At 34.5% G+C, this 19110-nt stretch overlaps 1 protein-coding gene across 3 annotated transcripts in view; it reads right to left on the bottom strand.

Moving 5' to 3' along the window:
* LOC142352133 (MFS-type transporter SLC18B1-like) overlaps positions 1-18644 on the bottom strand; it is a 60815-nt gene extending 42171 nt beyond the window's left edge. Inside the window, exons 1-3 of one of the 3 annotated variants that reach the window (XM_075404513.1) lie at positions 18431-18644; positions 13284-13952; positions 8918-9105 (exon numbers count right to left, since the gene is read on the bottom strand). In XM_075404513.1, the coding sequence (XP_075260628.1) occupies positions 8918-9105; positions 13284-13567 (472 nt within the window). In that variant the 5' untranslated portion in view covers positions 13568-13952; positions 18431-18644. Of the gene's footprint in view, positions 1-8917; positions 9106-13283; positions 14459-18430 lie in introns of those variants that run through there. The other 2 variants (XM_075404514.1, XM_075404515.1) reach the window with 2 other exon arrangements.
* Positions 18645-19110: the final 466 nt, after the last annotated feature.

Here is a 19110-nt window from a genome sequence, read left to right as displayed (position 1 = left end):
AACAGTGCGGAAGCGTTTACCAGCAATTGTTACTTTATCACAACAGCTACAAACGAAACTTGCTGGAAACTCAAACAAAAACAATGGAAATATCGCGAAGTCAGTGAAAACAACGGTGGCGCAGAAGTCAGTACACAACATGATTTTGCCGGGAAAGCAAACTCAAACAGACAATTTCAGTAGTGAAACTTTGCGTAGATTTGAATCAATTTTATTACTCATTCTGGTGCTTTTTGTCGGATTATGGATATTTTTGTGAGTGTTTATGGAAATTTGAATATTGATACTGATTTGTTGTTCATTCGTTTTGTGTATAAAGAAAAATTAAATTTTGAAAAAATTGAATTTCATTCAAACATTAGTAGTGTTAGGTCATCATCATATGAAGAGCAAACCGTATCAAATCATTATCACTACATTTAACAATGGGCTGAAAACTGAAAATAAGATGAGCATTATAAATACAAAAAAGTCCACATAGTTTTGAGTCTTGACTTTGTATGGGCTGGTTTTCTAGAACTTGACATAGCTGAACATCTCCTTGGGTAGAAACCAGTCTTCGATATACATCCTTATAGAACAAAATTGAATGCCCCAGAGGATCGGCAAAAATCAAATTCTTGTTTTTGACGCATAATAGGAGCCAATGTGTTCCAGCATTGTCAGACGTTGATGCATTGACTATTATTAATGAATTTGGTTGTAAAATTTTAGGGAAATTATTTGCTGCAAAGACACCCAGAAATTTGTGCTTCAGTAGCTTGCAGCGCTGTATTAAATCATTTACTTCGTCTTCGTTCATTAACTTGTCAATATATGGTTTTTCGACACACGTCGTGCACGTAAATTGTACTTGTTTTTTCGCCAATTATAAAAATTTCAATATTGTTTGGAAGAGCCGCTGAGAACTTCAGTTCCACAGTTATTGAACTGTTTGTCAGCTCCGGGTGAATAAAATCATGGGAAGCCTGTTGCGTGCTGGTAAGGTCAAAAACCATAAGGAAATGGCTGGGATACTCGCTCAGTCTAATTCCATGACCGTTGTCAATATAAGCCAAGTCGGATATTGTGTTAAAAGAGAGACGTTTATCGTCATCTGTTGATATTGGACTATCCGCTACAGGCAGTCCGTTGCGATAAAGATATATATTTTTTTGAGGCGAAATTTCCGATAATGAAACGGGTTGAGCCTGTTATTGCCTAAGAAAGCTTCGTTAGTGTTTAAACAAATTGCAAGTCTGCGAATTGGTTCCCGCGAGAAAATATCCTCTTGCTTCCAACTATGGAGACCAGCTGAAGCCAAAAACGTTTTTGTTATGGTTTCGAAGTAGAGATAAGATGCAGGACTACTTAACAAGGTTTTTTCATTGGCTGACATAACGTCATCATTTAGCGTCATCTTGCGGACATACAAATTGGCCTCTAAAATTTCTACTTTGTAAGGTTTTGCAGGGTCATCGGACATGATGACAAAGTCATCAAAAGAGCGTCTGAAAGCAATGCGAAGCGAAACACAGCTAAGCAGATTTCGATCACAGGTGAAGAAGTCAACGGCAACTTTTCCATAAAAAGCGCATTCGGCTTATTTTTTAACTAATTCTTTTCTCCTGTCAATTTCTGTTGTCGCTAACGTAGCCGGGTTCTCTTCAAATGAGTAGCCTTGACATGTTAGCCATGTGTTTTTTGCGTCTTTGTTGTGTGAAAATTTGGTCTCGATAAAACTTTTATGCGCATAGTTCCCGTTGGCATTTGATATTTTTAGTCCATTAGCAGATACCGTACAATCAGAAATTAATGAATGTAACACATTGTTGCAAAAGTATGGAGCAACCGTTTTCGCTTTGTCAGTAGGAGTTCCTGCATCATATTTCAAATCAGCTCGATTGAACAACTTTACATTTGATTTCGAGAAAAATTTTTTGTAAATCTATAAAATTGTTTCGATCACCAGAGACTTCAAACTCTAACATAGGTCCATTTGGACTGTAGACAGGCCCCAATTTTTGGCAGAAACTTCCATCAAACGTTACTAAGAGAGCTGGTTTTTCAAATAAATCCAGAGAACTGTGAGTTGCTTCTGTTGGCAACAAATTAGCGATCATCGTTAACTTTGGCGAAAAAATCTGACTGAATTCTTTTCAGGGGCCTCCGAGTGGAAATGATGTTTTTCCGTTTGATTACTGCTGCTGACTTTTTGGAGGAGCTCTTTGACCGACTTCTTAGTCTACGTTGTCGTAGTGTTCTTTTCCGTGATCCGCCGGTCTGTTTTTTTTACTGTATTAGAAATGGTGTTCTTGAACGCTTGCTTTGGAGATTTTTTACTGCTCACTACGTCTAGTAGCTCCGGAACGCTTTGTTTCAACAGTTCCTTTCCAATTCGTTTGGCAATCGGTAGAATGAATCGACGTGCTAAGGGTAGAGCAACACGGCCAATACCCGCAGCCAAAGCTCCAAAGCCACTACCTCTGTGTCGATAGTATCCAGAAAAATGCGGCAAAAAATTTGCTTGATTTGCGTAGTATGTATCCATTTTAACTTGAAACCTTTTTGAATTGTAACGTCAAGAGAACTTTTCCTGTTCGCGAGAAGGGAACCAAGTCACCTGTTTCTGTTCGCAGCTCAATAGAAATGGATTGAATTGTGTTTTTCAGTAGCTTTTTGTAAGCCAAGTTCGAAAAATCTGTTGGTTCACCTTCGCACACACTACCGTTTTTTAGACGCTGTTTTGATTCAATGACTCGTAAAAGAGGCGCTTTGGCATCACCCACGTACTGATATTCAATAATGTTTGCATATACAAATATCAAGTGTTTACCAGCCAACAGATCCGCTGGTAGCTCTCCATAATAAGCTTTTGTGTCGTCACTTTTCATTAGTTTATCTGCAGTCGTGTTCATTTTATAGCCAATATGGATACCATTGCCATCAGTAACTCCCTAAAAACCAAGGATACTTGGAATTTCCTTGCTTAGAAACGTAATCCCTTCACGTTTTCCAAACAAAATTTCGTATTTTCCAGAATTTTTCATTTCTCTGAAGGAAAAATGAGGCAGTCCGGCTGTACGCTTTATTAATGCTAGAAGCTGATTTACTGTTTCAAATGTCCCTGGAATAAGGGCTAGTTTTGATCCATTGTATGGTCGTGAGATAACATTGGCATATGCGGCCCTTTTCGTAGCTTCTTCATATTCTTTCAAGCTGAAAGCAATAAAATCCCCCTCCACAAGGTTTTCAATTTTCGTTGGAAAGATGATTTCACTTAACGCTACCCACCAGTCGCCAGAAAGTTGAATTTCATCATTAAAAAAATTTCGAAATGACGCCAGTGTAATTGATTTGAATATTTGCACTGATGCAGATGATATAACATGTACTGTGAACTAATCTTCAAATTGATTGCGAGCCATTTTAATCGCTGCGTTCACGAACCAGTTGTAATTCAGGTTGATAGAATTTACCCTCTATTTTTTCTTTGTTTGCGTCAATAATAGAGTAGGTTGGCGGAGACAACGTCGGAATATCTGTAATCTCAAATACCTCGTCAGTAAAGGATTGTTTGTATCCTTTTCTGAACGCTTTGTCCTTTTTGACAATTCTAACAAAGTCTCCGATATAAAACTTGGGTTTTTGACGGATACTTGCTTGAGCACTCAATGAGACCAGCCTCGGTACATCTTTCTTTGTAACTTTATTTGGGGCAAGTTTAGTGACCCGGTTAACAAGTGAATTAATTGTGTTCACAAACTGATCCAATTTATCAATATAAGAGTATGTCCACTTTTCTTCAAGGTATCTGTAGATGATATTTTTCGGCGAGCGAATGTTTCTTTCTGCAAAAGCAGACTTTTTTTCACTAAAGATGCCATATAAATGAATCCCTCTTTTCTCACACAAGCTTTTGAAAGCTCCAAGAAGCTCTGTACCATCGTCAACCCATACTTTTAACGGTTGTTTGTACTTGATCATTTTTTTGAATGCTTGGGCTGCTTCTGTTGCATATTTAGTTTTCATTGGTTCTACTTGTAGATATCGTGACAGACAGTCAACTGCTACCAAAAGGTATTTGACATCTCGACTGTACTTTGCAAGTTTATCAATATGAGCTAAATCCAGAAACCAAATTTCATTAATGTCCTTTACAATGACTTTCAGTCTTGGAAACCTTGAACGAATTGAGCGGTATTTTGTGAAGGATGGTTTTGCTTCTAAATATGACCTCACTTTAGCCATTGACATTTTGCTTTGTGTATGAAGTCGCCTTGGGCTACCAAAAGAAGCAGGGCATTTTGAATAAAGGTGATCCAAGGTTTTTCTCTCAGAAGAAGAAAGGATCCCATTTTTTCGGTTGACTCTCTTATTTGTTTGTCTTTTTGATTTTGACCTTTTTTCCTGTTGTGGCTCGTTTTGGAATATCGCTTCCTGATTGTGGACTTTGTTGGGTTGGGAAGAATTCTTGTTCACTTTCATAGGCTTTTATAATTTGCTTGGCGTAAGTGTTTGCAACAAGTTCAGGCTCAACCGGGAGAAGAGCTAAAATTTTAGAGTATTCTGATTGATCAATTTTTTTAGTAGGCTGCTGTAAATCATACAAAAAGTTGGAGACTTGTACACTTGTTGGTTCTTGATTGATGTATAATAACTTGCTTTCCTCTCCAATTGTAACTGCTTCCGATTGGAAGATAAGATGAAGCAAAAATTCTGCACGTTGGATTTTGTGTTTTTCTTTCAGTTTCACTAGCCCCATTATTGATTCAAAACTTGCGGGAGCACTTTCTGGTTTTTTTGTGACAACTGGATCAAATTTGCTGTCATCACTAATCGAGTCCAATTTTTCGGGCTCGTCTACTTTTTTTTCCCGCTCTGTTAACACTGGCTCTGTTTGAACTACTCCATCTGTTCATTCCACGCTGTCCTCGGAATTTGGCATATTTCTTTGCATGAGTTTTAACTGAGCTGCTTTGTTTCTATAGGCTGGGTTGTCGAGAATTTCGCTTTTTAATGGTTGCTTGGACATGAACATTCGCTTCGGAATCAGAACAAATTCTTTTGCATGCATTATGGTTTTTTCAGGTACAGAAAACAAGCAAAGCTAACCTATTTCTCTCGCAAAAATTTCCTTTTTCGTCTTCAAACTTGTCTGTTTAGATAAAATTTTTCTGAATGAGCTTTCTGCGGTTTCTATCAAGTTTTTGTTGATGGGCACGTTACCATTACCTACGTTCAGGAAGCATTCGCAAATAAATAAACTTTTTAGTTGCTGACTTGATTAACTTTTAACTTGATATCCGATACTTGTAGCATTTGCTGAAGCATACATATTTCTTTCTCTTTCATCGGTTGAATTTGTAATAACAGCTTTTGCTGGAGGTAAATAAAAAATTGAGGGGCCTGGAGGCACAATATTAGAGGAATAACGTAACGCGTCTGACGTTTTTGGGTCGAGATCAATTAATAAATGACCAAAAGGATGCTTTGTTGCTAACTCATAACTTTCTCTTAAAAATTGTGTGTTGTTGAGTTGTCGACCAATTAAACCAATTTGTTGAACATCACGAGGCAATTTAAATAAAATAATGTGTGTTGTATTAAGATGAATAGTTCTGGACCATTTGCTCTGTTGAAACAAGTTGTGTTTCACGTATATCACACTGATTTTCTTATGACGAACAGCTGTCGCTAATTTAGAAAATTCTTTATCATTAAAAATTTCTTCGCATGAATCGTCAAATACCAAAAGACAATCATCTAGTTCTGATATTTGCTCAAAACTGGAAAACTCTTTTTCTCTCAATGAACTGAAATTTAGGTTGTTTATGCTGGTAGAAATAAAATATTGATTCAAACTTGGGTGAGAAGGTGTTTTGAAGTAGCATTTTGAAAATCAATTCAGTTTTTCCACAACATGATGGGCCACAAACAGCCATAAAAAGTCTATCGGTAGTTGAAATTATTTTATTCATAGTTTCAGGTTAGGTAGAGCGTATCCGACTGTGCAAGAAAGGAGTGAAAACCAGAATGTTGATTCTTCACAATCGAGTTTAAAAAACACCAATTTCACCAAAGAAATACCTATAAGAAAAATTATTATGAAAATTTGGGTAAAATAAACCACCTCAGATCTTGGAACTCTAGAGTTACAAAACCGCCGAGATCGCCTTTCTTGGTGATTTTCGTCAAAAACTAAGTCAGTTATAGCTCTTCCAGCGTCAATAGTGTCCTCGGGTTGGGTCATTTGAAACAGTTTATTAAATTAAACAATGAATTGAAACTCAGGCTCATGCATAATTAATTGAGAATAAAAAATTCATAACAAACAAATTGTGGGTTTTCATCAGTTTTTTTGTAAGCAATAGTATAGTTTGCATTCACATTGTCAGTTTTATCTCTGAACACAACTGACTCAACGTTGCTGTCTCTGATGCTCTACTTAATTTCAGCCGGAAGACGTTCATCTGTTGGAGATATCTGAACTGATACTGCATGCTTGGGCATATGTAAAGGGATTAGTTTCAGTCTTCGTGCTTTCTCTTGAATAGACATGGTATAATTTGAAATATTCCAAGAGGGAAAGGAATTTTTTCAGTGTCTCTATTTCTGTTTCAGTACAGCTAACTTGTTGCTTCCTTAGCACAGTTTGACCACAGGTATCAACTTTCTCTTCTTTAACAAATGTAACGGTTAGCTGTTCTTCAGCCGTTATGTATCTGTAAAATGTCAAATTTGGAGACAAATTCACTTGAAGGAGAGATGGAGTTGATTTTTCCAAACGACGACTCATTCGTCAGCCACTGGTAAAAAAAAATTTGGCCTTCTTAGTAGCACAATGTCTACTTCGTTGTCCTTTGGGACAACTTACCGCATGTAATTCACAAATTGGTATGTCGCGATATAATTTTAGGTTTTCAACCTTTGGACATAACAACGTCTCCAAATTGATAACGTCTCTTTGGAGTGTTTTCTTCAAAGTGTCCGCCTTTTCAGTTCCTTCTGCATAAAATTCGGCAAACGGAAAACGAAGTTTGATGCTTTGAATTATTTGCTGCAAATAGCAATAGGGGTAATCTCCGCTCTCCCAAGCCAAACCATGAAGAAATTTTGAAACCCACTGGTAAGACTTTTGTTCACTTGAGGAAAGTATATTGAATGAACTTGGGGGTAGGAAAAAAACTGTATCACTGTAAGTATGCGAACACACAGAAAGCTGTTTGATTATCAAACCCGATTTCTTTTGTCGAAAGCCTTCAATATCAAGAACAACTGGTCGCAGTTTCAACATTCCAATAAATTGAACAAATTTTTCTTAAATGTCTTCAAATAGAGACAGAAAGCTATGCCTGTCACGTGACCGAGATACTCATTTGTGACTGGACAGGGCAATATGTGAGAATAACTTGGTCCTTTTTAGCTGCGTTCAAAGACAAAACCGGAAGCGTCATGGAGAACAGCATGCAACCTTAAAATTTTGTAAGCTTTGAAGTATTTGTCAAGTGTAGAATTGTCAATACCAATGAGCCCACCATAGGGTCTCAATTTCCATGCAAAATCCAAATCAAGATCAGGATCCAAATAAAAACAAGTTGCTAAGAAATACAGATACCTTTCACTATACCCTGAATATTCTTTTTTCACTTGCTGGTATAACTCGTGAATACTTCTCAAATCTACCGTTGCAATCGTTGCCATTGGGCTCTCCTCTGAGAAATGACATTTCAAACCTATTCACCAGGTTTTTGTTGCATAGGGAAGAGTTAGAAACATAGAAAACAAAAATATTGAGAAATTGCATTTTAATTCAACCAATCCTATTCCCACTGTTAAGGTTTTCAGCGGTGACCCATTTAACCCCCCCCCCATCTTTCCACCCCAATACTGTTATGACCGCTTAGGATAATCAATCCCCTTTGTTCCCATGTTTATTCATCGTAAAAATACCCACTTGAAATAACCCCCTATATTCCCATCTTTAAGTATCGTAAAAAATACCCATTTAAAAACCCCCTATATTCCCATGTTTAAGTATCGTATTATTACCCACTCAGCATAAGGCCCTATATGCACACGTTTATGATCCCAGGAATGCCAACTTGATGATCACTCTCTATATTTACATGTTTAAGTATCGTAAAAAAATACCCATCTAAAAAACCCCCTATATTCCCATGTTTAAGTATCATAAAAGACCCAATTATTGTCATCCCCTATATTCCCATGTTTAATTACCACAAGGATTACCCTCTCACCATAACCCCCTGAAATCACATATTCAAGATCCTAGGAATGCCCACTCATGATCACTCCCTATATTCTCATGTTTAGTATCGCATGAATACCCCCCCCCCCCCCCGCTCTTAACGCTCTTATTATTTACTACTGAAATCTCAGAGCTCAAAAAAGTAACTTATTTGCAAACTTTCCTTTTTTTGTAGTGATGTGCTGATCAACCGAAGGAATAAACATTTACAAATAGTTTTATATCCTATGTTTTTTTTCAATATGGGGAGAAAACAACAATCAAAGTTCATATTATAAAACCGAAAAAATACGGTAATCATTATGTTTGTGTAATGAACTTCTCTGAAAACAATATGTCAGTTATTTCACTGGCATCAGTTTTCAGGGAAAATTTGGAAATGTATCGGGCTTTTAGTCAACCAAAACCGGCTTCGTGCAGCTGCTAGAAAAGTTAGCACTAGTCTAAGTAAGTTAAGACATTCAACATAGCCCAGAACCTGTTTTCAAGCACAGTTTCTTCTCCACGGTAAAGAATTTACCAGCCATAAATGATATTTTTTTTGTTTGAGACAGATTATTGTTTTGTTAACACTTGATTATATGAAAACAAGCAAATTTTCACGTGGGGGATGGTGTACGGGAATGAAACAGTTCTTCGACCCGTTGATTGGCTCTAATGACTGACCTAATGCAGATTGGGCAACAGATGTGAGGATTCCGGCTTTTTCAGGGTACAGTTTGTTGACAAGGGGCACAGTTCCAGAGTAGACTAGACAAGCACCGAATCCCATCATAGCTCTCACACAGACACAGAGAGCGAAGAAGTATTCTGGCCTCGTTTCATTGCCAGTGTAACCGAACAGAATTATGGACCTGTAACAAAATAATCAGAAACTTTGAATCTAGACACTGTTTATTAGTAAGATGTGAACTGTTTTGCGTATTTAGGCATAGAACGTATAACCTCCTCCCTCACCAAGTGCAATAAATGAGAGCGCTAATGCGGGGGGGGGGGGGGATTATAAGTTATAGGTTCAAATAAACAGGGGGCTATGATCGAAATGATCCCATTTTTGGGCAACTGTTAAGTAACGGCGCGATCACAGAATTGACAGGGTGAAACCGACAACAAAAAATTGAGAATTAAAGGCAACAAACCGAATGCCCTTCAATCGTAAAGGCTGGAAAAACTCATAATATTTTGACCAATCTGGTTCGTCGAGCAACCAGAGTTAATCATTGTTCCGACCCCTATTGAGAGGGGAGGAACTAAATATTCAAATGGATTATTTTGTTCAGACAATTTTGACCGACCGATATATTCATCGTAGAGAAATGCGAGTTATATCATTAGAAAGCCAACCCAGTGTAGATGAATTTTAAAGATTTCCTCGTTTTCCAGAGCGAGTTATTTTGGTTTAAGTTTTGTGAATATTAGACCAATTTGCATTACTATTATTCACATTTTCCCAAAATTTGCATAAAAGTTTGCCAAGTTTGCTAGAATTAGTAAAAACTGTGAACAATAGTACTGTCAATATTTTTTAAAGACAAAAAATATTGTTGACTATTTTGATTTAATTTTTAGGCTCTAATTTTGGCTAAATATTTCAATATCCAGCTTTTTTTATCAGAAATTGCCCAAAATAAGCTTTTTTATTCTACTTTGGTTAAATTTGGTTAAATACGCGCCCAAAATAACTAAAACAATCTTTGTAAACAACAAAGAGAGCTAGTGCTACTTCCAATTCTATTGAGAGTAATCTGGAATTAAAATTGGCAGCATTTCTGTTTGATCACTTAACAAGTTATCTAGATCTATAACATTTGAAACAATTGAATGATCTAAATGGACAAAAATATCGGATTGTAATATGCTTGTCCTTTTTCAAAAAAAATTTCGATGTTTTTTATGTTAATGAAAGACCAGAACAATTAAAATCGGAGCTCATTGTTGATAGCTCCCTTTTGCTTCTCAAGCAGTTCCAAATTTCTGTGTCCAGTTTCTTTATTCGAAAGATTATTGTCGCTTTGACTTTGAAAATTATTTGATTTTTAAATGAGTAATGACTTATTGAATTTTGCCACTATTTTTCACTCAATTTGGTCAATTTATTGCTCAGCGTCAGCAAAAAACGAATGAGTGTTCTTCCTCCTTTTACTTTTGAACTCAGATTTAATCTTTTTGTGCATTATTTTTGGCTTTCTTCATAGTACTACATTTTGCATTTTTTTCTTACTTTTACGCATTGGCACTTTTTCACGATTTTTGTCGTTTTGGGACGTTATCACATTTCTGAGAGCGCCTATATAACAATATTGTTGTTCAGATAAAAACAAAAACAAGCCCATAAAAATATTCAAAAAAATAGATTGTGGTTTCAACGGCTTCGACACCTCTTTCCCGAAAAATTTAATTGAATTTTTTGCATTTGTTTTCAACCGTAGTTTTTTCTTTGTCTTTTGGTCGTATAAAATTTCCTTGATAATGACAGGTGTCATTGTTTTGCGGAGGAAAAGTTGTGCCAAGATTCCGATTTCAGTAGATGGCTGATGGTTCTCATGAATTTGAAAACTTGTTTATAAAAAACTCTTTAATTTCGCAATTTTGTTCTTTTTCTGTCTATTTGTTACCTAGACTTCGCAATTTCAGGTCATATATGACAAAATTGTTGTCAATAGAGGTGCACAAGTGTAAAATCCACTGTAAGTAGGACTTTGTAAAGAATTCATTTGCTTCGACACGGGTTTTTCGCAAAAAAGAGAACAAGTTTTTGATTTTGTCTATAGTTGACGTTCTTTTTGTAGACGTAAAACACACTCTGAATAATTACAGGTCTCCAGCGATTCCTTTGGACAAATAAACGAACCTATCTAATTGTGTCATTTTGTAGCTAATGGTTTTCAAGTCTTTGAAGAAAATTGTTTTCGAAAATTACAAAAGTATTACTTGATTTTGCCCTTTTCATCTATATTTTTTGTCTGCTTGCTACCTATTCTCATTAATAACAAGTCGCGTACCACTTTGTTTGCGTCCTAGGAAGGCTGATTGTGGGGGCAAAGTATGGCAAATTGATCAAAACTATATTTGAGTTTTGAAAAATTGAACAAAATCCATTAAATGAAGGATAACAGAAGGAACAGCTTGATCAACAAGTTGCCTTGAAAAAAACCTGATATTTGTACAAAAATCTTAATTACTTTTCAGCTACAAATAAGTAATCGCAATTAACAAAATCTTGAGTAGAACAGCTCTGAAATAATTCCAATTGAAAGTCGCCTAAACTGGTCGTTTTCATCAGTTTTAGCAATATAGCATTGTTTTATTCCTAAACGATATTATCTTATTTTGGCGAACAGCTCAATTTAATTCCTTTCCTGAACTTTGAATCCTGAACTATCGGTTTTCAAAGATACCTCTAAAAATCAAAAATTTCATAAATTCAACTTTTGGAAAAGAGCTGATTCTCTCATTCCAAAAACGTAGTAGAGATTAAGAAACGCTTTTAAAGAAACAGTCGATTATGTAGTCGATTATGGAATGTTGTCTTGTAGGAATCTGGTAGATTCTTCCAGAAAAAAGTTATATTCCAAATTCCGGCAGAAAACTGATAATATGGAAGAATCTGCGAGGTGATATCTGGCAGAATCTATCAGAATAACGTTAATTTGACTGAACAGTAATCTGACTCAGTATTTATGCAAAATTTTGGTCAACAGTTATTTGTTTCTTGAAAAAAGCAAAATATTCAATAACAAATCATTTTACTATAGACTTTTTTGTAAATAAAAATTAATTAATTTATTTTAATGGCTTTCTTGTAGGAATCCGGCAGAAAAATGGCTATATTGTAAGAATCTTGCAGAAAAATAGTTTTATTGTAAGAATCTGACAGAAAAATGTTTTTTTTTGTAGGAATCTGGCAGAAAACTTTTTTTGCAGGAATCCGGCAGAAAAACTGTTTTATTGTAGGAATCTGACCGAAAAATATTTTTTTGTAGGAATCTGGCAGACAAATTTTTTTTGCAGGAATCCGGCAGAAAAACTGTTTTATTGTAGGAATCTGACCAAAAAATGTTTTTATTGTAGGAATCTGGCACAAAAATTGTTATCCTGTTGGAATCTCTGTCAGAAGCTGCATCGTCTTGTAGGAATCTGTCAGAATCTGCCGTATTCCTGCAAGATAACCATCCATTTTCGACTAGGATATCTCAAAAAAACGATTGGATTCCATTTTCTGAATATGTCTTTCAACTGAGACATAAAAAGAGGCATGTTTTGAAACTCATTCACAGTAATCTTCACATTCATCACTAAACTGATTGCTTGTATCAAATTATCCGGAGAAATAAAGAGACCGAGTCTTTAAGTTAAGCTAGAAAAAAAATAAAAAACAACGTCATTTTGTGCTGTTAAGTACATTGTACGTTAAGTTTACCATAGCACAATTTTGATCTTTTTCTCATCGTTTTTTCAATAAAATACTAAAAACACTTTCACCCAATGTTATCTCTGCCTAGTATTATTGCTTACAAATAGTTTTATAACAATTTTAAAAAAAATTTTTTGCGAACGATAGCGGATATATTCCGTTATTAACATCCGCTTTTAAAGGTCGTTTTTCTTTACAATAAACAATTTCTATTTTAACTTCTGTAAACTGTTCACCAAAACTGACAAAAAATTGTGAAAAACGCTTCCCATTTCTGCGCATAAGCATCATTAATCTGTCGTAAACGAAAGAAAAGAAAAATGGCGAAAAATTGCATAAAAATTTTTCGGTTTACAATTTGTGGATTAAAAAGACTAATTGCTGATTATTTTGTATCCATAACTAATCTATTCAGCAATTTTGATTTCAACTGAACCCAAAGTAATTTATAGCGAGTCTCCAAAATTACTCACGGGTTTCTGAACAAATTTTGCTAGCTTTGCGTAATTGTCAACCTTGCTTTCTTGGTCCTGTGACGCGGAAAAAGTGCGAGCATATACATACCCAAATGTACAAAAGTATTGATGAATTTTTCTTGCGGAATTGAAAAAAACTAACACTCCAGACACAAAAATTCCAACAGCATAGAACATCTTTCTGGTCTGTGGCGTGATCACACTTGCAATCATGAACTGGCCAATAAAACTGGCAATGTCAAACATGCCTTGGGCCAGACCAATCTGAGTTTCTGTTAAACCCAAATCCAGGGCATGGGGTGGGAATAGGGGGGCCATGATACTGGTGTTGATTCCTTCACACAGGTAAGCACATAAACATGTCAAGAGAGCCATGCGGCGCCGGAATTCGCTTGGTGAGCCGGAAGTGTTCAAGGTAGTCTTCATTTTTCACTGGATACTATAACAATTGTTATAAAGGGTTATGAATTAAAAATTAAATAGTTGGTAATATTGAGTAACCAAGGATTTTTTCCAAAACTTAACAAGGAAAATGAAGGAAGCTGAATAGAAAAAAAATCGATTTGAGCAAGCAGTTGATTTTCCCCAGAGTTGTAACAGGAAGCGCAAAATAAATTAATAAACAGATATGAATGGAAGAAAATCTGAATGCAAATGTAGTTAAGTGATTTAAGTTAAAAAATTGAATCCCTGTGTAGGAAAGAAGCGATCGCAATTAGGTAAGAAATAGATAATATAAAACGATCAATTTTGGAAAATTTATGTTGAAAATAAATGTACGATGAACAGCCTGAAATTCGAGAACTGGCAACTAAAAAAATCGAATAATTAATGTTTTTTTTTTGTTTTCTTAAAACTGTTTAAAGGTCAAATCAATTTTTTTCTGTGCATATCTTGTTTTTTGTCGTTTTTTAATTTTATCTAAAACCGGAAATAGTGTTTCGACAGAAATATTTGTCAGAATAAAATCTTTTTTAGTCAAAAATGAACCAAATTAAAAGTAAAGTTTGATCAAAATTATCTCTTTATTAGCGATCGAAAGATTCTTTTGAAAAAATAGCAGACACTGAACAAACTTTCAAGAAAGATTATGTGAGATTTGAATGATCCAAAAGATTTTCTGCATAACTTCAGATGACTTGGCTTTGTAAGTCCATAATGTGGGCGCTTTTAGATAAAATGTCTTCAATACGTCATGGGATGGTCTGAAGTGAACTGTAGTACTATTAATAATAATAATATTGTCGGACAGATCTTTAAGAAGCCAAGCAGTCACAGCTGAAACTTCTTGCGACATTTATTGCATATAGTTGATAAGTTGAAGAGCTCTTAAGACTATTGAGCAAACACAATGAAGACAGAGGATCTTCTGAGTCTTTGCTGCTTTCTTGTTCAAACTTGTGCAGTGAAGAATAGAGTATGGTCAAAACTAGGCTTATGAGAACAAACTCGGTTGAGAAATTGTTTTTGCAGTATTCGAGTGATTTTTTGCCTATAATTTTAATATAAAATTTGATAAAAAAAATCATGCCTGGATATGAACATGGAGGCTCTGTAAAAAGTGTTCACACTTAATGTTCCGACCCTGCTTATCCACCAATTTTTTGAATAAAAAATAACCGAAGTTTGAATGTTAAAATGTAATAGGCCCAGTGATTCTGGAATTTTTACCGTGTAAGATCTGATAAGATGCTGATCAAAAATCCTTATCGTGTAAGATCTTATCTGGTCTTACACAAAAAAATTCTGCCCTAGGTGAACTTTAATTGTGTAAGATCTAATAAGATATATATCAGGTCTTATAAGATAATAATTCACTTTTGCTGAATTGTTATCTTATAAGATCTGATAAGTATCTTCTCAGATCTTACACTATAAAAGTTCACGTAGGGCTGAATTTTTATCGTGTAAGATCTGATAAGAAACGTTTTAATGATTTCAATATAACCGTATAACCTAGCCAAGTTCCCATGAAAGTAAAAAAAAAAATTGGTAAACTAATCAATTATGAATGAAAAGATGTTTGTTGATTCTATTTTGGCGGCAGTATTATTCTGAGTCTTAATTAGGTACTATGGCTAAACTTAACAGTCCAAGATAGTTTTGGTTTTTGAAAAAATATTTATATTCTAGTTTGATGATCAATGCCTCAGAAAAAGCCCCTAACACTTGAATACCTTTTCCACAATATCTTATAAGTCTCAAAAGACAATAAACGATAATTTTCTCTTTGTTGCTCTGACACTTAAGTATTGCATGCTGTAGCTTTTTGGCTACTGCTTGAAAGCAGCCGAGAATTGTCTTCAAAATGATGAACTTGTCATACTTAATGAATTTTTATCTTCAAAGATCTGATAAAAATCTTATCAAACGAGAACTCATATCTTTCCGAATATTTATCTTACAAGATCTTATAAAATTCGTATAAGATCTTACACGATAAACATTTTTTGTCCGGTAGAATTTTTGTCGTGTAAGATCTGATAAAAGTGAACTTTTATCGTGTAAGATCTTATCAGACCTGATAAAAAAAATTATCGTGTAAGACCTTTTAAATTGTCTTACAAAGTCTTAGCCAGGCTACGCATAACCCTATAAGTACCTATCAGACAATTTTGTAAGAAGTTTGTAAGATCTTACACGATAAAAATTCTCAAATGTCTGTGGAGGTTTTTTCAAACGGACATAGATTTCAGAAGAACTTTGGGAAGTCACCATCAAGAATTAGTCGTAAGAAAATTTTCACAAATATTTCAACACCAACAACAATGATTAGTCGGAAAAATAGTTACAGCTGGAGGTAAAGCTGTTTTAAGACAAGAATTTACAACAGCCCGAAAATTTTTTTTGAATTTGTTTTCCTAAATTTGCCCTGAATTAATGTTTGATATAAAAAGCGCTTTGCGCAAGAGGCATCCATCCACTTTCTATGTTTGCTGACATTCATAAGCTTTTGATTTACTCGTTGAAAAAGTTTTTTTCATGCAGCAATGTTTCCAAAATCCTTTTGAGTTTTAATATTTATTTAAGTACTCTTTCGCTCTCAGAACTTCATTATCCTAAAATAAAATAAAACCCGAATACACAATAAGTAGAAATTATTTACTCAATGGACGGGAAAAAACTGAAATTGCATTGTTTCTAACGGGTTCAGCCTCAAATTTATATAAAATTTTATATAATAAAAGAGATCCTAAAAATATTTTTTTCAATTTAGAAAAAAACAGTTAGGATTAAGATAGTAAAGAACAACCAAACTTGAAACCTGGCGGTAGCGAAAACCTAGAACGAATTGTACTAAAAACAAGAAATAAAACTTAGAAAAAATTGTTTTGATCGTTTTGCATGACTCAAACACGAGTACAAGATGAAAAGTGAATTGAGCAAATTTAGTTCAAAAACTTAAACGTCAAAACTTGCGTTATTTGAACTCATATCGAAGCTCGTATCAAAGCTGCTACAGATTAAGTCTGCATTACTAGACAACTCATATCAAAATATTTAAAAGACAATTTAACAGCAAAAAAACAGGCTGCAAAATACAAATTATAGTCATTTTAATTTAGAAATAGATCTGTTTTTTGAAAATATGAAATATCATATGAAATATCATATACCCTGTTTAAAAAATTTAAAGTTTGTATGCATTAGAACTTGAAATTTTTTTTGATTCAACTAAATGTTAAAATAACACAACAAAAATGAAATGCAGCAATTATGTGACAATTCTAATTTTTTTGCTTAAAGCAAGAGTTCTAATAAATTTTAGAACAACGTTTATACGTACCAACTTAGAATCACAAAAATTTCTATTGACAAAAAGTAACACTAAGGGCATCAAATTTTAGGAGAAGAAAGAGGTAAGGCTCCTTCTCCCAAAGGTTTTTCAGTGAATGGTGTCAAAAGGAGTACATTAATTAGCTTTCTTTGACCTGTTTCAGCAAATGCATTCAATATTCTGTATAAATTGTGCACAAAGTTTTAATTCAGCTTTTATTGGACGAAACAATGAAGAAAAGGGAAAAACCAAGCAAAGACAAAAAAAAATGAATTTTATGAGTTACAAAACGCAAGTAGGTGTCAAAATTTTTTGCTGCATCTTGAAACATATACAATGATAAAAGAATACCTTATCAATAATCAGCAAGTTGATGATACTTGTCACTAATGCATCACAGGACAAAAAGTTGGGAAAAAATTTTGATCGAAGGCTATTTTTTGTTTGAAATAAATGTGATCGAGTCATTTAGGAAATGGGTATTCAAGAATTGATCAAAATGGACTCTGAAAAAAACAAAATAAACTGGCGCTGGTCCTGCTGATATCAACGAAATGGGAGAATAGAAACTGCAGCCATAATTAAAATTTTCGTTTTTCTACGCATTGATAAAAAGCCGAAATGAGGCTCCCAATACTTGATGATTATCTGGCGTCGTCAACATTGCGCGTGAATGAGCATCAGTTGTTCTGAATAAGATATCCCGTCTCCAATATATACCACCCTAGTGTGGATAAAAAAAAACTATTTGATGCTAAAAATTTGAAAAACTATTCGAAAAAAACTATAAAAATACTCTGCCATTTTAGGGGAGGCCCTTGATGGACTATATTTGCACAATCTTTCAAAATCCAGGAAAAGAATATTCATGGATCGAGTACATGTCTTAGAATGGAGATTTTGGATCAAATATGGTCTTTTCTTGGCTCGAAAAACAACATTTTAATAGTCGAGCTAAGGACAACTCATGGGTGTAGAACAGACGTTTCATGTGTCGAGCAGAAGTCTTTTCAAAAATCTGATTTTTGCGATATTTCAATTTTTGAAATCTTTTCATTTCAAAATTGTGGAGTATTTTTTAAATTCCAAAACGTTCAATTATGAAAAGACAACAAGTTATTCTTATATATTAATGTTTTTTTTCGAGAATTATTCTTTCGGAATACGTTATAACCAATAGTGAGCATTGAAAATGTCCACAAATTTTACGTTGCAAATGGCAAATTTACGCAGACGTTTCCTGAACTCACGATTTCAATTGGTTTTGCATCTTGGTTTCTGAGTCGTGCATAAAAAAGATTTTGGGTGGAGCTAAAGTAAGACTGTTAGCTAAAACTGTTCAAAATTATTTCCAAGGTTATGTGAGTCAAGATGGTCTTTTCATACCACTTCTTGGTCGCTCATGTTCTTTCCTTAAGTCGAGATCTAAACCTGGGTATTATAAAAACTTTCGTAGATTTGTTGTTGGTTTATTTTGTTTCTGAATGTGAGACGTTTCTTTAGATAGTCACCCTGTTGTTTATTTTAGTTCGCTGTATCAATATAATTTTCAGAAATCAATAATAAAATAGTTAAAAACGAATAATGGCATATTGTTCATGCATAAATAACTATTCCATAAATGATAATGGTTTGATAAATAGATTTTTAGTTCATCTCAAAATCAATATACTGTGAACAATAAGTTTGAATTCATAAATGGTAATGGTAAGCTGAACTGAGGTACTTCAAAGTGACTGGCTAAATTTTGTTTGTTGTTTACGGAAAGTTTTTATCCAAACAACTGAATACCGACAAACAACCATTTTGAGACAGATTAAAGCAAAGTTCGATTGATCAGTACGTTTCAGAGTCTATGATTTTGACCATTTGTTCCATAAGTTGTTTGAATTGATGTTTGAGCATGTTTACAAACATAATCAGATAAATACCCAGCCTTAGGCCTCGACTGATCAAAAGACCATTCTCGGCCCAAAGTGGGTATGAAAAGACAATGCTCGACTTAAATTGCCTTTGAAAAAACTTTAGCTCCTCGACGTTAATTGTCATCTCGACTTCAGCTCCACCCAATTTTCTGCATCTGGAATTATCATTACCCAAAATTTGGCTACTGGAGTTAAGCTTGACATAATTTTGATGCTCGACTATAATTCAACACAAACGAGAACAATAAATTGACTTTCGTTAGACT

This window comes from Convolutriloba macropyga, chromosome 13 (genome assembly GCF_964194025.1).
Source record: "Convolutriloba macropyga chromosome 13, txConMacr16.3, whole genome shotgun sequence".
NCBI lineage: Eukaryota > Metazoa > Xenacoelomorpha > Acoela > Convolutidae > Convolutriloba > Convolutriloba macropyga.
The sequence above is the reverse complement of the archived record's forward strand: the minus strand, read 5'-3'. Positions and strand labels throughout refer to the sequence as shown.